Source organism: Lutra lutra, chromosome 4, assembly GCF_902655055.1.
Source record: "Lutra lutra chromosome 4, mLutLut1.2, whole genome shotgun sequence".
NCBI classification, from domain to species: domain Eukaryota; kingdom Metazoa; phylum Chordata; class Mammalia; order Carnivora; family Mustelidae; genus Lutra; species Lutra lutra.
Genome location: NC_062281.1, coordinates 182,669,376 through 182,692,050, shown reverse-complemented (window position 1 = coordinate 182,692,050; position 22,675 = coordinate 182,669,376). Strand labels below are relative to the sequence as shown.

General features: G+C 35.3%; 1 protein-coding gene across 19 annotated transcripts in view; it reads right to left on the bottom strand.

Moving 5' to 3' along the window:
- Positions 1-22,675, bottom strand: part of EIF4G3 (eukaryotic translation initiation factor 4 gamma 3) — a 343,477-nt gene that overhangs the window by 121,769 nt on the left and 199,033 nt on the right. For 14 of the 19 annotated variants that reach the window (XM_047728162.1, XM_047728168.1, XM_047728169.1 and 11 more), the window contains 3 exons: positions 18,487-18,584; positions 16,442-16,564; positions 3,535-3,643 (listed from right to left, as the gene is read on the bottom strand). In XM_047728162.1, coding sequence (XP_047584118.1) covers positions 3,535-3,643; positions 16,442-16,564; positions 18,487-18,584 — 330 coding nt within the window. The remainder of the gene's footprint in view (positions 1-3,534; positions 3,644-16,441; positions 16,565-18,486; positions 18,585-22,675) is intronic. The other 5 variants (XM_047728163.1, XM_047728170.1, XM_047728173.1 and 2 more) reach the window with 1 other exon arrangement.

Genomic DNA, 22,675 nt, shown 5'->3' with positions numbered 1-22,675 from the left:
GAAATCTAATATACTGCATTACAAATATTTCTACCATTTGGCCATCTTTAAAAAATTATAGGAATTTCATCTTTAACAAGTTTTTAAATTCTTAAATCATGCATGGAGGAGCAAAGATAGAGGTCTGGAAGATTTAAGGCTATTTATATTAACAGTGTATAAGCAACAAAATGAGAGAGAAATAGACTAAACGTCGAACATGAAAGATTTATTAAAGAAACAACAGTGGGCCATATAATGGTATAATACGAAATCATTTAAATAGGCTCTTAGAAGAGTAGTGATATGGAAAGTTGTTTATGATAAAAGATATGTTTTTTTAAAAAAGCAGGGCACAAAACTGTATGAGAACATAAACCTAATTTGGCAACTTAAAAAAATGTATGCTAATAACATATGCACATGGGAAAGTCTGAAATTAAGCTTACTAACAATGGCTCTAGATAATGAGACAAGAGATATTTTCTCTTTCTACTTATCCACAGTTTATACAATGAATGCCATATTTATAAGGAACAAACTGCTCCCTTTATTCTCAGATAGCAGTGGAACCAACTGCCTAAGATGGGTACCTTTTGGTTGCCAGGAGTCTCATGTAACTGAGGAGGTGATACCATCATTTAATGGGCAAAGACCAGGAACAGTAAGCATCCTCCAACTTGAGGGACAGTCTCACTTGACAGAGAATAGTCCTGTCCTAAATTCCAGGGGAGCTCCAATTGAATAACATTGCTATAAATCGTTGAATTACAAGAGTATCATTCACTAAGTATCTACTCTACACTAAGTGCTTTCAGAAAGCACTAAGGCTACGACTAAGTCTTTCACTGTCCATACCATATCCTCCACACACTGGGCTGAATGTACCTACTCAAACAATGGCAAACAACAATCAAGCTGTGTCTAGACACCATCAACGCCAACTGATAATTTTAATTCATTCAACATTCAATGGCTTTCTCTCTATAAACCAAGGTGAAGGTCTTCCCTTCTTCCCTGTGTCTCTCTCTCTATAAAGTAGCAAGCAATTGGAAATGTTGTATTTCTCTGGCAATTTGGTGTTCATGTAACCATTTCAGCTGTTCATATCACAAACTCTGAGAAAGCCACAAGTTTAATAATGGTAGCTAACGTTTATTAAGCACTTCTTATGTAGTAGGAACTGGGCCAAACACCAAACATACACAGTGTCCTTTAATTTTTACAAAGACTGCTGGGGTAGAAACTATTATGTTCATGTTTTACAGATGGGGAAACTTGAGTGTTTTATAGATTAAGTCATAGGTCCAGGGTCATATAACTGGTCAGTGTTGGAACTTGAAAAGGATTCTAAATCCATATTTTTCCAGTTCAAGGGGGAAAAAAAACAAAGGTATATGGAAAAAGAAGTATTTCAGTGAAGCAAGCTGGTAGGAGATTCATGTGATTCTGTTACCCAGTGCAAACCCACAGTAATGACATTTCCACTGAGAGAAAAACCAATCTGACTGCAGAATGCAGAGGCTATTGTTTCTGAAGGTAATCGAGCAATCTTTGAAAACAGTATATTTTCGTATCTTTAATTTTAAAAGGAATAAAGGGTTAAGAAAATTTTTGAATTTCTCAACTGTAAAGAAATTTTTCTGAAAATTGCTAAGCCTTTTCTAATGTTACTTGAATTACATATATTTGGTTTAAAAATTACACTGAAAACTATTCTATACATTGGCAAACTATGGTTACAGTTAGAATTAACTGAATTTTCTAAAAAATAATTGGTACTAAGAAGGAATGGGCAGTAGTCCCCCAGAGTAATTTATAACCACTACAAAATATACTTAAAATTCAAATTTTCTTTTCCATCAAGGTAACCTAAAACATTTTCCATGCAACCATATCTATATTGAACATCAATCTGGAATGTTTATTATTCAAATTTCGACTAAGTTTAAAAAAAAAAAAAACAAAAAAAAAAAAAAACAAGAAAAAACCAAGAGTTCTGCATTCTTCCTTAAGGAAATCAAGGCCTAAATATGACAAAAATGAAGGTTTTTCATAATATAAAACTTGTAGCAGGGCAGAGCTATCACTATTGAAACATCTTATGAATTCTTTATATTATGGCCCAGCTGAAGTTTGCATAGAAGAGATCCATTGTGAGGCCTCTTTGGATGGTAAGTATTCAATGTGCTTAGCATAGCTCTAACTAGCAAAAAGATTACAACTGTGCAAACTAAATAATAAAGTTTTTAAGAGAATACCCTGAAAATTCTTCTCTACTCTGAAAACATTCTGACTTTTGACTCAAAAAGGCTTTCCCACTGGAAACAGCATCTTCTACGATACCTACCAAGCACACTCCTGTAAGGTGAATGGCTTTCATATTAAAAAAACTAACCTTAAGCATGTGTAAGTCTTTAATGTCTGAACCCTGCTGAAAGAAGTATCTGACAGAGCAACTTTTAGAAGTATGCCAGGGTTTGTTACCTAATTTTTTGTTTGGAACAATCTTATAAATAAAATATACAATGTATCTCTTTTCAAGTTTATTAGGTTCCTCAATACTAAAGGGCTCTAGAAAACACTGAAATCAAACGTAAGTTTCTAAGTGTGAAAACTTATAAAAAAAATAATATTAAATAACATGCTTAGGCTATGTGCCAACTCCCAAGTACTTTTTAAAGAATAATTTTTAGAAAGTACATTTATTAACATCCACCTATGAAGAGGTTTGGAGGAATGAATAAATCAAAAAATTAGAAATCACATATACTTTCTATTCATTCTTACAACGAAGTCAGAAACATAGAAGCATGTTCCAAGTCACTTGTTTTCCCCCTTGTTTTTCCAATTTTCCCCAATTTTGGTTAAGGTCAACCTATATCCAACTATGTAAAAAAGAAAGACTGATATCCCATTTTCTGACATGAACTTTCACTTACAGTTTTCTATTATAATCCAAAAGGCAATTTGTGTATTTATTTTGTGTATTTATTTCAACAAAGATTTTACACTTCATGTTCAAGGTAAATAGAATAGAGACCTCAGTATGATTAAGATACACAGCATAATGACTCATCAAGACCAAACACTAGTGCATGATGAAGCCAGAATAAACTCAGTACTTTAGAACTGAAGCTACAGAAGCCAAATTTGTAAGAAGACATATTTCACGTTTTTAAAAATAGCAAGATACACAGGAACATGTTAAATGTAAAAATGAAACTACGTTATTATTGTAAAGCAACATATACTTTATTCCCCAACCTTGTTCCCCGTTCCCACTAAAAAACAAAACAAAACCAGTTCCAGGCAACTAAGTTTTTAACCTATAAATATATATCAACAGTGAGGCATTACTAAAGTATAGGAAAACATTTTTAATAATCAACCCTATTTTACTTTCCTAGAGGTAGAATGCTTTTTCTATTTCAAAGCTTTGTTTACAAGTTGGTATCTAAATAAACTTCAGATATTTCACTCTTGCTCTTAAAGGCTGAGGGCAATATAATTGATTAGAAAAAAAAAAAGGGAAGAAAAGAGTTATACACAAACCTTGCTTCTGGTCGCTAGCTGCAGTGACAGGGGTGCTGGCAGCAAGATGAGCGCTCTCCACAGTCCCATAAACCACAGGGCTGTGCTCAGGGACCTGGCTGGACAGCTGCTGGGATTTGAAGTACAAAAAAGGGTGATAATGAGCGTGCGAACGTAAAAACTAGCAACATGGAACCCAAGCAAGTGGGAAACACAGAGTGGGGGGCGGGAGATCACAAAATTAAAGAAAAAAAAAAAAAAAAGGAAAGCAAGGAAAAAATATATAGGCCAATTTAATAATTCAAAAAGTACAGAAGACGGCAAGAAAAGGAAAGAGGCAGCAGAAAAGGGGAAGGAAAAGACATGATTACTATTAACCACAGCAAGAGAAGATAGCACAAAAATCATTAGTATAAATGCATCCTCCAGAATTCCTTCTAAGGACAGACTTTCTACCTAACAGCAGACATCAGATCTGATATGGAATTTAATCTCTTCCAACTCAAAGACCAAAGGGATCTAGTCAACTTCACCTACAAACTACCTAGCAAAGTAGTTCATCTGACAAAAGCTGGAAAAACAAAACACGATGAGTTTTAAAAACAGTCACTGATTCAAGAAAACAATATTGAAGACCGATCCTCATCATTTGTCCATATAATCACAAATGTGAAATGCAACTTGTAAAGTATCAAAAGGCATTTTTCTCTTAAAATGTCCTTAGATTCTGGGACAAGGATGGTATTTTTTCAGAGTGAGAAATCTGAGTAAAAGAATCTGTTTTTCAGAGCTAAGAGGAAACTTTTCCTCTTCACTCAGCCACTTTACTGGAATCAAAAATGGCCATGAAACCCTAGCACAGTAGGTTGAAAAAACTGCAGCCATTGTGTGACTCCGGAGGGAAAAAGAATTACACAGGAACGGACAAGAACACTCATTCTACATCACATTCCATGCAGGTATTTGTTCTGGAATTGAGGGTTACACAAAAGCCAAACAAACAAACAAACAAACAAAACAAAAAAACAAAGCTGTGTCTCTTCTCAGAGATCTAAGGTCATTTTTTCATTAGCTATAATCTATATTGAATTCTATCAGTGCTATCAGAGCAGTCCCTGGACAATTCTGATAGGTGTGTGTGTGTGTGTGTGTGTGTGTTTTAGACACAAGGGGGAATTAAAGTATGAATGAATTTGGGGTGAGTAGGGACACTTAAAAAAGTGAGTCTTAATAAAAAATATTTTCAAATCAGTAAGTCTCATTGAAAATAGGAATATAAAATAAACCAGTTTAGATGCATACCTTTTATCATATGTCATTTTAGTAACTACTATCCAGAATGTACAGCATGTAATTTACATTTGATTATATCTGGACTGTAGAGAATAATAGACAGGAAGAGGGAAAATTCACCTATTCATCAGATGATGAGAGTGCTGATATTCCAAATTATTTCTAAATAAAGACTACTAAAATTATATTCCTATATATAAAAATTGAAAAGAGTTACTGTTTTTACTTTGAATCATAGCCAAATAAATGAATAGCACTGCCTTGATTGCTCTGAATACTTAGTTCCAGTGGGGAAAATGTTATTAAATTTCAAAAATTAGGACCTCTTCATAGCTATAAATGAAAATACAGACAGGCTAAAAATAGCTCTAGAACAAAGGAAAGGCCCTAAGTTACTTAGCATTTATTAAATAGGAAATAAAGACATAGAAATGGTATTATTTACCTAAAAGGGAAAAAATATTAACTACTCCAGTTGCCTGGGAAACTAACCCCCCAAATGGGTAACTGCTAAAACTAGGTCACCAAAATGACAGCTATACATAAGGTGAGATGTTTAAGACAGTAAAAGGCTAATGATACCTATACATCAATGTTAAACAGAGAGTTTCTCAAGGTCAGATTAAAATATCTACAATCATATTCAAGAGACAACTGCACAGACATTTTTAAATTAACAAAATCCTAGGAAGATTTTGCATACAAACATTTACAAGAAAGGACTGAGATAACAAGCTGCTTAAATCCCAGTTCCAAACCCAAACATCCAGAACATAGTTAAACAACCACAACCTGCTAGGAAAGGACCTTTCAGTTTCCCCAGCTATAAAATGAAAAGGAACTAAATAAAGATCCTCCTAAAGATCCTAAAGTCCATTCAGGTTTAACAATCTCTACGCCTCTGAAAGGATCAAGAAAATGAAAACATAATATTCACATCAATATAATTCAATACTCTCACCTTGTTTTAGATTAATTTTAATGTAGGATAATCTTAAATTTCAGCTTAAGCTCTAATTTCATCTCTTTTCACTTAATGAAATAACTACAAAAAGCCTGTAACAAGGAGTTCCTTAACATTCCACAGTACAATTAATCATGGATTATTTTATCTAATTGATAAATCAGAAAAATCAGGAAACAAACTTGGAATATTGTGACTGAAGACATGATAGCCAATGCTATACACATTTGAATCCATATATGGAAATATAGCTTTTGGGTAGCTGGAGAACTGAGGTAGTATTTACTACCTAAGATCTACTCTGCTTAGAATATATTTAAGGACTTTCAGAATCTCTCCTCTTTATTCATATTCACTATTGGTGGGAATGAAAATTTATAAAAATCATTCTGGAAGAGCAGTTAGTATAAAAATATCAAGTAATTCAATAAAGATACTCAGAAAGTCAGAGTTAAAAGGTTAGGGTTGATGTGACAAGTACACACTGTTACAATTCATAATTTAGGTCAAGGCTAAATTCCATTACCTCCACATGTTTCAAAATTAAGGCTCTAATTGGCAGAAGAAAAAACTTCTCTCATTTTTCAACTACACTTATAAGGAAACTTAAAATATGTTAAGATATTAGATATCTGATAGTATCAAAGAAATTAATTTCCATTAAAAGTTCTTTTAAAAATCTACTCTGTTGAAAAAAAAGTTACTCTGTTGAAGATTTACATATTAAATCTGAAGTACTGGGGCACCTGGGTGGCTCAGTGGGTTAAAGCCTCTGCCTTTGGCTCAGGTCATGATTCCAGGGTCCTGGAATCGAGCCCCACATCGGGCTCTCTGCTCAGCAGGGAGCCTGCTTCCCTTCCTCCCTCTCTGCCTGCCTCTCTTCCTACTTGTGATCTCTGTCAAATAAATAAATAAATAAAATCTTAAAAAAAAAAAATCTGAAGTACTGGCCTCAAGAGATAATGGTAGATTAGGGCAAAAATACTGGAGAAATTGTTTTTTTTAAATAGTGTTTACCAAAAAAAAAAAAAAAAAAAAAAAAATAGTGTTTACCAATGGGTAAAACAGGCAACAAAACTTGGAATTTGTCCTTAAATAATTTTTGTACAATTAAAAATTCCCATCTCTTTATATAGCCCACATTATTTCTATCCAGAAAGGGGCTATCTCCCTTTACTACCTATTCTAATCTTGTATATGGTTATTAATTACACAGAGGTAGTTATAGACAGAGTGTCAGCAAACTATGGCCCCGGGACCACATACCTGTTTCTGTATCATCCATAAAATGTTTTTTACATTTTAAATAATTACAAAAAAAAAAAAAATCAAAAGAATAAAAGTTCTTGACACTTAAAAATTATATGAAACTTAAATTTAAGTATCCACAAATAATGTTTTGCTGGAACAGCCATGGCCACTCATTCACATATTTTTTATAGCCACTTCTACTCTACAATGGCAGAGCTGAGTGTTGGTGAAACAGACTATGCCTGAAAAGTTGAAAATATTTACTATCTGCTCTTCTGTACAAAATGTTTGCTGACTCCTATTATAATTCACCAAGAGAAACCAGAGACTCTAAGTAGTAATGCAAATATCACAGGACGCTCCTATAATTCATTACCATCACAAGAGACTATATTTGAATGTTTCGTATCCCATGACTTTAAAATAATCATTCTAATGCCTCATGTGTTTTTGAACATCTACAAATCCTGGGAATAAACAAGTATAGCTCTCCTCCACCCTGCCCTGAGAAACATTATGAAGATTAAGAAGTAAAATAATAATAAATGATACCAGAAAAAAGGACCAAAAACCTGCTTCTTTCTTAAGTAGTAGGAAGTCTTCTTTGTTAGTTTCTTTCTGGTGTCTACCATGTACAAAACATTAAGAACCCACTGCTGATTAAAATAAGACAAAAATCTTTGCTTCATAGCACTTTTATCAACAGAAACATATAAAAGAATAAAGCAGAGAAACACACAATTATGGAATATTCACCCATAGAAAAGAATGAAATCTTGCCATTTGTGATAACATGGATGGACCTAGAAGGTGTTATGCTAAGAAAAATAAATCAGACATCAAAAGATAAATCCCATATGAGCTCACTTATATTTGGAAACTAAAACAAAACAAAACCAAGCTCACATGAACAGAGAACAGACCAGTGGTTGACAGAGGCAAGAGGGTGAGTGGCAGGCAAAATGGGTACAGGGAATCAAAAAGTCCAAACTTCTAGTTAATGAAATAAGTAAGTTATATAGATGTAATGTACAGCATAGTGACTACAGTTTATAATACCGTACTGCATATGTGAAAGCTAATAAGAGTAAATCCTAAAGGGTCTCATCACCAAACAAATAACAACACACAATTCTGTAACTACATATGGTGACAGATGTTAAGCAGACTTACTGCAATGATCATTTTGCAGTATATACAAAGGCTGAATCATTATGTTTTACATCTGAAACTAGTGTAATATGCTGTATTAATTATACCTCAATAAAAAATTATTTTTGCATCAAATTAAAAGAAATAAATCACAAAATTAATGATTTAATTACCAAGGCCATAATTCTACACTGGAGTAGTAAGGGTACAGAGATAACATATATTCTAAGGTTCTGAATTTGTTTTTGTGTGAGGATTTTTTCAGGAAGCAAAATTTAGGCTGAATTTCAAAGAATCAACGTGAATGCAGTCATGTGGGTGGTATATGAGAGGAAGTAGGGGGAAGCAGGTCAGGCAGAAGGAATAGCACATATGAAGGCTCTGAAGGGAAGTGTATTAAATAGTCAACCCGCTTTTAGGAGTGGGGAAGGAACACAGGAAGAGCTGGGGAACTGGAGAAGTACAGGCCACATTAAGCATCTTGGTCCTTATTCCTTAAAAAATGGCCCAGGAACAGATTTTAAGCAGAAATGTGATATAATAAGACTTATGTTTTTAAAAGATCCTTCTGACTGCTGCATGGAGAATGAACTGGAGGGAAAGAAGAATGTTATAAGGACATAACACAGAAGTTTACTGCAGTGGTCCAAGAGAAATAATTATGATGTAAATAAAGGGTGTGTGTGAATAAATTTACTTAAACATGGAAGTTAAACTGACAAGATTTTGGTAACTGATAAGTTATGGTATGTAAGTATCACTAAGGAGAGGAGGGATAAAAAGAAATAGATTAGCCTTCTAGTTTATGAGATGTGCGCCAGTCACTGAGATAGGGAACACCGGAGAGATATCAGCTTCTGGCAGTCAAGAAGTAGAGGAGAGGAAAACCATGAACTCGAGTTGAGTGTGAAATGCTTGTGAGATACCTGACCATAGAGTACAAGTAGAAGTTGGATATGCAACCTGAAGCTCAAAAGAGTATTCATTATGTAAGCAACCTATGGAGTGATATCATGAATACCTCTTATTTAATACAAGGACAATAATGCAAAGTAATGATCATAGCAATAATGTAACAGTAACAATGCACTGAATTCTAATGCTAGAACCTAATAGGTCACAAGATGTACTAATAGAAAAGGCATCAACCACGTGATCAGTTCCTTTTCCTAAGAAACTACCAATTCTATTCAAAACATCTTAAATAACATCAAATACTATTTCCAATGGTGGAACCCATCTCAGGATTGGACAAGTATTTCACCCCAATATCCTATGTTCCTGGCGGCTCTGAAACAAGAATCTCATCTCTTCTATGGAAAAGTTTCACACAAACTGACTATCTTATCAATGATTACGCCTTAAATTAGGTGCTGGGAATATAGGGCTCAATAAGACAAAGTACTCCTTATGTTTAGAGAGCTAACATTCTAGTGGTAGAGACAAACAATAAGCTAGAAAATAAGCATAAAATATGTCAAGACAAAACTTAATGCTATCAATAAAATTAAAGAAAAGTAAAGACCAAAGAGTGAAAGGGGTGTGAAGGGGCTACTATAATCTGGAATGGTTTTCCTGAAAACATGGTATTAGAAGAGACACCTGAAAGGGGGAAAATGACATACTTGGGATGTAGAAGACCATTTCAAATATAAGGAATAGCAAGATCAAAAGTGAAAAGGTAGAACAAAGCTTGTGAATTAAGGGCAGGGAGGCTAGTAGCATTCACTGTCATGGAGGAGAAAGTAAAGGACAGGAGAAGGGATTAGAGAAGTAGCCAGAAACCAGATAATGTATGACCTCATAAAGACCTCCAAAATTCCAGAAGTATGGACTTCTATATAGTTTAGTCACCAGTAGAGAGACATTGAATAGTTTTTAGTAGGGAAGGGATGTGATCAGATTTATGTTTTATAATGACTCACTATGGCTACTATATAAAGAACAGACGCAGAATATGTCAAAAACTCATTAAAATTCAATAGCCAAAAAACAATCCAATTTTAAAAATGGGTAGAAGATCTGAACATTTTCCAAAGAGGACATAAAGACAGCCAACAGGTACATGAAAAGGTGTTCAACATAACTAATCATCAGAGGAATGCAAATCAAAACCACAAAGGGATATCATCTTATACATGTCAGAATGGCTATTATCAAAAAGACAAGAAATAACTAACAAGTGTTGGTGAGGATGTAGAGAAAAAGGAACCCTTGTGCATTTTTGGTGGGAACGTAAATTGGTATGGGCGCCATGGGGAAAAGTTTGAAGATTCCTTAAAAAAAAAAAAAATAAAAAAAAAAAAGGTTAAAAATAGAACTACTATATGATCCAGCAATTCCATTTTTGGGTATTTAGCCAAAGAAAACAGAAACACAAACTCAAAAAGATATATGCACCCCATGCTCACTGCATTATTTTAAAATAGCCAAGACATAGAAACAACCTAAGTGTCCATCAATAAATAAATGAATAAAGAAAATGTGGTATATATACACACACTGGTCATTTTAATTTCAAAGATACATTTTTAATAACAGATAAAAGATGAAATCTGATGGTTTCTTGTGATCTCCTGTAACACTTCTTCTGACCCCTGGAACTAAAGACATCATCGTTAACATGGAAGACTGTAAGCTGCAACACCACTGTTCAATGTCTGACTGGGAGTAGGTGGCAAGGGACAAGAATTGTGCTACATGTGCAAAAACTGAAGTTATACTTTCTTTATAATTAGGATTCAGATTTAGAGTATCTAAGGTAAAATTACACCACTATAACACCAAAAGCTTTCACAAAATTTGAAGAACTATGAAAAAACATAGTTCAAAGATGAAGAATCACTGAACATAAAATAAAATTTAATATTATTAATGTTCTGTAAGTGGAGCTTTATTGGGATGCCAAAACAATTTAAAACACATTTGCTCCACGAGTTTCTAAAAAGATAAGGTATCTCAAAAACGGCCTTCTGTCAAATTTTGTTTTCTGGCTTTAGGAGATTCCCATAGGCATTCAAGCTGGATAATCTTGGTTTTACTAAAAATTCAGGACATTTTTACAAAACCCTGATTGGATACAGACCTGATGAAATCAACAACTCTGCTTTATGACTCTAAGTTGAACCCCGATTGTCCATTTACAAATTCATTTTCAACAACAGAACAGATTAACCCTAACCATTAAGGGTCTTTGCTCATTGTGACATCTCATTTAAAACTTTTAAGAGAATCAGCCTCCCAATTAGATACCTGATTAAAGTTTACAACACTTTCTAAACTATTGAAAAGTACTATTTCTTTCTTTTTTAAAATTTTTATGCCCAACATGGGGCTCAAATTGACAACCCCCAAGATCACATGCCCTACAGAATGAGCCAGCCAGGCACCCCAAAAAGCACTATTTTTAAACAAAAGAGATTACTGAGAAATTATTTTATTAAAGATGAAAAATGATGTGATTTAATTCCATGACCACTATGTTTACTGCAGACAACACTAAAAAACATACCTATGTGCTTCAAGACAGACAAGTATATTAACTCATTAGTGCTATGACTAATTCAAAAGGTGACATTTTAAAAAGTTAAGATGGAAGGTCCCTGGGTAGCTCAGTCAGTTAAGCATCTAACTCTTGATTTCAACTCGGGTCATGGTCTCAGGGTCCTGAGATTGAGCTCAGTGTGGGGCTCTGTGCTCAGCGCAGGGGTCTGCTTGGGATTCTCTTTCCCTCTCCCCCTTCTTGGGCATGCACATACTTTCACTCTCTCGCTCATAAATAAAATCTTTAAAAACTAAAAATAAACATTAAAACTGGGTTTGTTTGCATTACATGGATATCTCCTTCAAATTCTTTATGTACAAACTTACCTACTTACTGTACAATTGCTTGTATCATTGTCTAAGCTTCAGAACCTAATTTAACTATTACTGCTAAAACTATAACAAATGGTCAGAATTTAAGGTTTCCAGTTATCAAGTTAATAAGAAGCTCTTCAAAAGACTGAATGATTTGCTGATTTTGGCAATTTTACTAAATGCCAAAGGAGAAGCTATATCTTTCCAAGATATCCTAGCGATCCATAAATTCCAACTTTTTCTCTGCTCCTATACCCCGTGGCATAGGACTCTCTCACACATTGTAATAGACTTCACTGTAAGAGTCATTTTTTAAAAAGAGTAATTTTTAAAACAGAAAAAAGAACAAAGGTAGTAGGGAGAGGAAGAAAGATATATAAAGTAGTTCATTTAAAAAACTGAGTCATTTTTGATTCACCACCCCAGCCTTTGGAAGTAGACAATTCTGGAAGCCTTGCCTATATAGCATCATATACTTATTTTTATCCTAAGGGGTTCCATAAAAACTTCCAGGCATCTAGCACATTTCTTAATACAGAAATGTTCCTTGTGCCTTATTGCTATCAACAACAGAGACACAGCTGAGAGATTATGATGCTGAGGGACAGTAACAAACACATCCCCCTTCTTTTCCCACTTTAATATTTAAAAGCTAAAAGGGAACTCAAGAGTTTACTTACTACAATCCCTCATTTTACTGATGAAAAAGTAGGGCTTAAAAGGACTTAATGTTCTGTGCTAAGGTCATATATCTAAGTGACAGAGTGGAGACCTGCAGCAAGTGTTCTACTACTTGATGAGGTCTACACATGTACCTCTATCAGTGCACTGTGATCACCTGAATGGGCACGAGTACATACATGCATGTATTTTTTATATATTTGAGACATAAAATCTTCAGGTGTTATTCCGTAGATCATTTTAAAACTTAAGAAGGAGGACAATTTCAAATTCAATCTACTCTTTAGGGCAAAAACAGTAGCAGCAAACCCTGTTTATCCTTTCCCTTCTCCTCACATATACTACTACAGTTTCCCTAAATTCACTCCCTCTTATCTTGAATGCTTGCCAAAATGAAACTCATTATTCCCCTCTTCAAACATTCTCATGTATATTCCATGTTATATTTTACTATAAATCCAGGTATCTAAGCTGGAAGAGTCAACCTCTGACCATTCCCTCTTTTACACGTAGGGGAACCATGCATCCTGTTTATCTGAAGAGTAGTGGTTTATGCCTGTTGTCCCAGCAAAATGATTCACAGCATCCCCATGCACTGTAAAACTGCCCCCAATTCAGATGACAAATTATAAGGTCACTCTATAATCCTTAGTAGTAATCAATTGCTACATATTCTTCTATTTGTAGAAGAATAACTCCCTAATGTATCACGTGAAACGACAATCCTCTCCCTTCATCCCGTTTCTTATCTCTACCTGCCGCCTTCTTGCACATGCTGTCCCTCTGCCTGGAATATCCTTCCCTGTCTTTTCATTATGTGAATACCATTCTGGGAACTCAGATCAAATGTCATCTCTGCTGTGAAGGCTTCCCAGAATCTTCCAGTCATGTTCCAAGCCTCCTGCACAAATGACTGCAATATTAGTAACGGGAAGTGTGTATCGAATGTTCACTGTGCTTTGAGCTCATGCAAATTTTAGGTATTTACTCTTATTTAATGGCACAATAACTCTATATGGTAGGTTTTGTTTTCCTCATCTTTTTTTTTAATGTGGAAATTAAGGCTCTGGAAAATTCAGTAATTTGACTAACATTACAAAACTAAGTGGTGGAACTAGGACTCAAAACCAAGTATGTTTGATTCTGAGCCAAAACTTTTAAATCCCTCCCCTATATTATCACACCAGCACCACCATTAACAGGTTTCTGTGATCCAAACCTTTGAACCTGTGTTGTAATTCTGTCCCATTAGGTCACCTCTGTGCATTCATAAGTCTTTGTATACATCCACAGGAGATCCAATCATATATTAATAGGTGTCCTCTGTCTCACTTAAGATGGGGATGACCTCAATGACAGGGAAAGGCTTTGCTATTCATGGCACCTGCATTTGTACTTAAGGCAGATACATGATAAAGCCAAAAGCAATACAGTACTTACTATTCAAACCTAAATTCTAATGCAGAGGGTTGTCTCATCTGTGGTTTTAATAACTAGAATGTGGTGCAGGAGCTATCTAGAATTAGACCACAGCTGCAAACTAACAATCTTTAGGGTAAACCTAATGGGTTTTCTTAGGCTGGCATAGTGCTGTTTGCTAGTAGAATTAGCCGTCAACATTTAAAATGTGCAGATTTTTTACATAAATAAAGATCTCTAGCTTCTTTTGAAACACTGGGTCAACATTTTTACATAATCTAATAGTCAGGAAGTAATAACTGCCTACTATACCCAGGGATGTCTTCTCCCACTCTGTGTGCGCCGTTCTTTATATATTTCCAAAATTAAAGCCAATGGTCAGCTGCCATCATCATGTTTATGCGGTTGTTTGTTTTTTAAGATTTTTATTTATTTATTTGACAGAGAGAGAGAGCACCAGTAGGCAGAGAAGCAGACAGAGAGAGAGGGGGAAGCAGACTCCCTGCTGAGCAGAGAGCCTGATACGGGGCTCCATCCCAGGACCCTAAGATCATGACCTGAGCCGAAGGCAGAGGCTTAACCCACTGAGCCACCCAGGCACCCCTATGTGGTTGTTCTTAAAAGGAAAACGAAATGTTTCTAGTGCCTAGATCTTTGCTAAAAAGCTATGTGTGCATTCCATGAATTTCATGCATTTTGAAAGGCTACACATTAATAAATGTGGTTTTGAGTGCAAATAACAAAGTAAACTCAGGCTTCAGGACAATATTACACATCAAAAAGTATTACCAACATTTTAATTATTGACTGGTGGCCTTTATCAATTAAAAGCATACATTTAATGTGCTTTATGTTTACACAAACACATACACTTGTTTTCATTCAAGCCTGCGGTCCCTGATAAAAAATAGAGAGCAAAAGGATTTCAGTAGCTAAGGGTAACCAAAAGAAGGTAGGATATCAAGCTGGTAATATTAAAGAAAAACCAACCACCGGGAATTAAAATGCAAAAAGATATACTAAGACATATTTGATAGAGAATTCGAACACAAATCAACAAAAGGTTGCCAAGTATACAGCTTGAAAGTAGTAATATTTTAATTAATGTGGGAAAACAGAGATCAAAATTTAACTGCCCTAAGCAACACATTCCAGGTTTTTCTGTAGTATGCTTTTACCTAACTGTGCAAAAGCTTCAATGCATAAATGCTACCTGTATCAAGTTCACTCACAGGGAGGAAATTAAATAAACTCACACATTTTCAAGGGGCTCTAAACTCAGCCATGTATTTGTGATCTCAATTTTTAAGAACATTTTTAACAATTTTTTTAACCTGTGCTACTAATATCAAGTCAATAATCCATCATTCTAAAATATTTAATCATCCCTATCACTTGTTCATAAACTGGGTTCTGAGGAATACCTCACAATCAAGCCACAAAGAGGGAAGCAAGCAGCCCCTACTCCTTAATAACTTTCATATTTTCTGTCTTATACGCTGAGCTCTCAGTGTAGGTATTTTAAAGCTTTGAAAATCACTCATCTCCTCCGAATGGTTTTTCAAAATTTAAAATGATCAAGTGATGAAATCAAAATCCTGGCAAATTCGGGGACTTTCAGCCTCTACTACAGTTTACTAAACTCCAGTTCTTCCTGGAATGTCTTGATTTCTAAAAGCAAGAAAGTGAACTATTAGAAGACCATGATAACTACATTCTGCAATAGGAATTAAAAGGTGCTTAGCTGACAGAATTTCCTAATACCCCACGTAAATAATTAAAGAAGACACCCTCCTAGCAAAAAGCTCATTTATGTAGTCCTAAAAGGTAAGAGGGATACCTAAAATACATCCAACTGTGCTCTGAGTTACACAGGCACTTGCCCCAAACAATACTGTTAAGTAACAATGTTTAGATTTTCAACCTTAAAGTTTTCACGAACATAGTGTGCAGCATTTAATTCCTACGGCTTCATACTGAAACATGAAATACTCAATTACTGATGAGGTTTCCATACGAATAGCAGCTCCTTTTGGTATCATGCAATAATTAATTAGGAAGACTGGCAGCAGCTATGCTCTGAATGTGGAGACAATACATAGAAATATTACCAGTAAAAATCTGGAAGTTATAACAATTTGTAAAGATAAAGAACATGTCTGCTTAAATATCATTTAGATATTCAAGGCTATGAGACAACTGATGGACATGAGAAGTACAGAGAGTGGCTAGAGAAAAAAGAAGAGCCCAGCAGAGGTTAGCGAGCAAATAAATACACAGTGTCATCCCTCACGGTTCACTCTGTCTTACCTGAGGAGGAGTAGGTGTGGAAGTGGGTCTCCCTATGGGAGGAGTAGGATTTCTGCTGCCACCTCCAGACATAATCTCCTCTGTTATGTCTTTCCCTCCCTGGTTTGGATCCCGAATTCTTATCTATAAGGTCAGAATAAGATAGCATATTGAGAGATGGGTATCTATGTGGTACATTTATAGGCATATGATTGTTAAAGGCATAAACTGGGAAATCTATCAAACGTTAAAGTTGAAAATCACCACATCTGACTTTATTTCAATCACAGAACCATATGGGGTCATTCAAAGAAGTTTAGGACATTACATTTGACTTGAACTAATTAGAATAACACGCTAAAATGAGACCCAGTTGGTTGAATTTCTGGATCAAAATGGCAAAGTATTAATGCTTGTCTTGTAAGCACTGTAAGCTTATAAGACACTTGTAAGCACTGATTTTATTTACAATGCTTAACATAAGATTCATAAATAAAATCATTTTAAAATATATGTTACTCTGTAGAATAAAGCTTTAGGGGTTGTAAATGGTTCTCTAACAAAATGAAAAATGCACAGATCCTGGTAATTAGGAATAATTTATGTTGCAGATACCTTACATATGTATATAAGAATGTTCATTTCAATAGTGGCTTTTCAAGCAAAGGCAAAGAAACACGCTCAAGGCTGATCAAGAATATAGTAATTAAAAAATATGCTACAACCTTACAATTAAATACTAATCAGCCAATAGAAAGAATGAAATAGATCTACAGGTACTGATATGGAATGACCATCTATATGTATTCATAAGTAAAAAGCAATGCAGAACAATGTGTATGGTGTTCTTTCAATTTTTTAAAGGCTAGTTATGCCTTTAAAAGTGCTGAGTGCTAAACAGTGCTGAGACCTAAACACCCCTTCTGCTATCACTACCTCCAGAGTGAAACCAAGGTAGCCCTGGATTTCTAGAAATGTCAAAGCATTTGTTAATAAAACCACCTGGATCTGGAAACTCTTTTGGGAGTTCTTCAGTAACATTTCTAATATCAGCTATTTTTTCAGAGAAACCGGTCTCTTCTACAGTTTTAAATATTGCTTCTCTTTCATTTGTTCTACTTTCTTGTTCAGCTATATCTATTATGTCTTCCATTTTCATCATCTTCTTTATTAATGTTTCTGCATGCTGGGTATGCTTCACATCTAACATCTACCATGCTGTTTCAACATTTCTAAAGCATACTTTCTCAACTCCAGTATTCTCATACATGGGTATGTCCTGCTTATTATGATGTGTGCACAAGAAATTTGTTTCTGGTAATAAAAGAGCCAAATTTTGGAACCTTATTAATTTTTATTAAATGAGAGTACTTTCAAGAGTACTGAATTCTATGGTATCTCTCCCACATATTTCATCCTTATGAATTCCATTTGATGTGTCCTATGGGTAAAAGATTGCAAGCCACTCTTCTATAGGCTCTCCCACAATGTGAATTTTATATTACTGCACTCTAATATTCCTGGGCCTGATTTACTAGACAGAAGCAAAGTAACTTCCTAAAAACAGAATACATTTTCTAAATTCTGCTATTTCTAAGAATAAATCTATTCCACAGGGAGGATTTTTCTTATTGTCTTTAACACCTTGGTCATTTCCACTTGTGCTGTTTTTCCCCTGTAAGTTCATATTTGAATGTAGAGCTGATTAGAACTGAAGTTAAAGGACAATAATCACTATGTGAAGACAGAGCTCAAATTTCTCCCACTTAGTAGGATCTTAGGGGACTAAACTCTCCCAATTATAAAGAAGGCATGTTTAGGCATCATCTAGCATAACTAGCTCAGTGCGTGTTGAAAAATGATATTAAGCAAATGGTTCTTGTAACTTCTACTTATTATGTCCATACAAACTGTCTAGGTTTAGCAGTAAGGATTTAAGCAAAGAACAAAAAATGGCAGTCATTTGTGAACTCAGATGAATAATGATTACAGCTGTGGGTACACTTATTTAACAAGGGAGTGGACATTTGATTGTAAAATAAGAAAAGTTAGTAAGTATCTCTTACGGTTTTTTTCTCTCTCTTGGCTGGAGGGGGCTGCTGCTGCGTAGGCACTATGATTGGTGCTGACTGATACACTGGCTGACTTGGGTAAAAAGGCGTTCCTAAAGAATTAGAAAAAAAAAATGAAAAGAAGCATTTAGTTATTTTGTCAACCATTATAAGACCACTAATGGCACTGTGTCTCTGGACAATCAGTTAAAAAAATAAGTAACAAAAGCATTCTTCTTAATCTTCTCTATCCATTAGCTCTCTTCTATTTACTGAAGTACTCAAGGAATGATTCCCAAAAACTCAAGAACACCTAACTCTTTGTCAGCATCCAATATGAAGACAACTAAATAAAAAACTCCTGCAGATTGCCACCAGAGTCACCTTTCAAAGAAACGAATCAAATTATAGCACTGCTTTTAAAAAAATCTATTCTGGGGGCCTGGCCATTCCCTGCAATGTGATTCTCAAGCAAGGATCTGTGTGAATACATTTTGTGTGGGGGTTTGGTCAGAGGAAGGAGAATATATATGATCATCTTATGGAGAGGCAGTGGTCTGATTCTTCTCCCTACTTACAGAGAACCACTGTCATAGGGAACCACCCTTAAGGCTTAGAAAATATCACACTATTGAAGCAGAAAAAAGTCGGAGAACAAGCAGCTGAAAAATAGAGTCTGATACTAGGAGTGCAGGTTCCAGGGTTTTAACTACCTTATGTACCATTCTCTAGCTCCATACCTTTGCTCTCGCAAAAACCTATACCTACTACTATCCCTTGAGTACGTGTATTTCTTCGACATAGTTCATACCTTTGACTCCGTTGTCCTTCTACCTGAAATTACCTTCTTCCACCCTCCCCTTGGATTCTTAATGAATACTTTCTTAACTTTCGAAAGTTTGGCTATTGTTGTAATTAGTATTAAGCCAGAGTACTAAGAGAAGAGGTGATGAGAAAGGGTCAAATACTGGATACATTAAGTAGCACCTACAGATTTGCTGACAGATGGATGTGGCTATGACAGAAAGAAGTGTCAAGGAAAACTCTTCAAGGTTTTTTGTTGCAGCAAGTGTAAGAATGACAATACTATTTACTGTGCTATTTCTTTACTTAGTGAGATGAGGGAAACTAGACGAAGAGTAGAGTTTAGGGCATAAGAGTCAAGAGTTCAATTTCAGACGTGTAAAGTTTAAGATTCTTACTAGACCTTCAAAGGCAGATAGCAGCAAGTAGGCAGGAAGAGACACAAGTCTGGAGTCAGAGAATCGGTATCCATTTTGGAATTAGTGGAGTATGGACAGTATTTAAACCATGAGACTGGGTAACTGAGGAAGTTAGTACAAATAGAGAATGAACCCAAGGATGAAATTTTGGAGCACTCTATGTTGTTCAGAGATATAGGTATAAAGAAAACCTAGCAAAGAAGATGAAAAAGAAAATCAAGGCAGTGGTTGAAGTAAAGAGAAGGGTATGGAATGGGGAGCATGCATAATTATGTAAAATGGCATTGAGAATCAACCAAGATTCAGCAAAGTAGAATGCACATGTGACCCTGACAAAAGTTATAAGGGTGGAAGGGCAGGAAAGTGGATCCTGATTAGGGTGGGCTCAGAAATGAATGAGATGGAAATAAAGACAGCTGAGCATTCTTTTCTTAAAATTTTGCTATAAAGGGAAGCAAAAAAGTGGTTGGGGTTTTTTGTTTGTTTGTATATACCTGTATGCCAAAAGGACTAATCCACCAGCAGAGAGAGAGAAAGAAAATGATAAAGCCAGAAAGAGAGAAGAGAACAGCTAGAGTAATAGCCTTAAATGTGTACATGATGGGATCCAGTGCACAAGCAGTACAAGCCTTTGATAGAAACAGTGACGGTTGAGTCATGATAGCAAGAAGGAAAAACATGAAGGTATAGGTATGTAGTTAATACAGGTAAAATCCTTGGTACTTTAGTTAGGAGTCAAATAATGTTGGCTCTATTATCACTGTCATTATCAACAACAAACCATCCCTGCCTTCATAACGTCTTCAAGAAGTAATTTCTTGGAAGCAGTACCACATTTGCATGTACCAGAATTCTGCAGGTCTCAATCAAATCTGGAGAAGATTTAAACAGGGGACATGGCTAGGATTTCAATGAATTCAGGGTAAAAAGAGAAAAACGCCATACTTTTGGTAGTGCATACACTATTTTCAAAGTTAAGCTTAAATAGGTGATTCTATACTACCCTATACTACCCTTACTAGTTCCAAACTCAGAAAGCAATCCCCTAAAATTGGTTTCAAATGCTGCTAGACAGACAATAGACTCTGCTCACTTTGCCGTATTTTTTAATCTAAGTGACATAAGATCCAAAAGAAAAAAAAATCAGATTGTTCTAATGAAACAGTTTTGAGTCAACACGACTGGGGTAGGGATTGGCATATAACACACAAGCAATAAATACCAGCTGAATAAAGCTGGTAGCATAAGATATCTTTTTTTTCTTTTCTTTTCTTTTTTATTAATTTCTTTTCAGCGTTAACAATATTCATTGTTTTTGCACCACATCCAGTGCTCCATCAAATCGGTGCCCTCTCTAATATCCACCACCTGGTTCCCCCAACCTCCCACCCCCTGCCCCTTCAAAACCCTCAGATTGTTTTTCAGAGTCCATAGTCTCTCATGGGGTTAAACACCATTAGTAAAATATCAAGTAAACTGTGGACCCCAGCAGAGTGGGACTTCTATCCTACCAAATAATGGTTATCTCTTATAAAATACTAATTCAACTTCTTATATAGTCAGAGACGTTTTACAACATTTATTTTATTCTATTAAAAATGGGAATAACTTTTACATACCATTTACTAATTAGGTATGTTACATGCTGTCCCTGACCTCTTATGCATGAAATGTTGCAGGTTTATCTGGATTAGGGGTATGTCAACTAAAGCCAACAGGCTAAATCCAGAATAAAGTTTTATTGGAATACACCTATATATAGTATTTTATCTGTTACCTGTGGCTGCTTTTTCACTAAATGGCAGAGTTGAATAGTTGCAACAGAGACCATATGGCCTACAAAAGCTACAATATTGCCCTTTAAAGAGAAAGGGCTAACCCTTTTCTTCCCCTGATCCCTGTTCTCGATTGGTGGTTCATCAAACCCCAGTCTATACAAAATGTGTCAATGATATATAACAAAATTTATTCAATAATAACCACATTACTATACTAACACACACAAACTTACAACTATAGGCTTGCTAATTTGACATTTTGGAAAGGTCTGTTACTATTTTGAAATTATTTCAGTCTTGTTCCTTTGTTGTTCAAACTGCCTTCCTATATGAAATGCTGCTGACATTAAATAACAGTTTTCTTTGAAAGACTTTGTGGCAAAATTAAAAAGGGAATAGTTCTGTATGTTTCTTCCCTTATTTTACTTTACTTTTTAAAAATTTTATTTGACTAGGATATAGAAAAATTTGGGAACCAGTGGTCTGTTCAACATTTACATTTGTTCTCAATGGTAAAACCTCAAACACAAATATCAAACAAATGCAATTCAAAAGCGTGAAAGGCAAGGAGAATATTTCAACATTTATATCCTACAAAATACCTAGCACATTGTCTTATACACTGTAGGTCTTCCAAAAACCTACCAAAAACTAAATTTTCCCACAGAAACAATATAAAGATAGTGGTTAAGTATGCAGGTTGGCACTTTAAAATCAGTTTATCCCATCCCAGAACAATAATGTTAGTATACAACCATATCAACACAGTATTTTTTGTTGTTTTTTTTTTAAGATTTTATTTATTTATTTGAAATAGAGAGACACAGCAAGAGAGGGACACAAGCAGGGGAAGTGGGAGAAGGAGGAAGCAGGCTCCCCACTGAGCAGGGAGCCCAACATGGGGGGTCGATCCCAGGACTCTGGGATCACGACCCAAGCCTAAGGCAGACACTTAAAGGCTGAGCCACCCAGGTGCCTATTCACAGTATTTTTAAAAAAGATTTATTTATTTGAGAGAGAGAGAGAGAGAGCATGAGCAGGAGGGGCAAAGGGACAGGTAGAGAGAATCTCAAGCAGACTCTGCACTGAACACAGAGCCCAAAGCAGGGCTCAATCCCAGGACCCCAAAATCATGATCTGAGCCGAAACAAAGAGTTGGTTGCTTAACGAAATCACAGTATTAATCACAGTTGATTAACAATC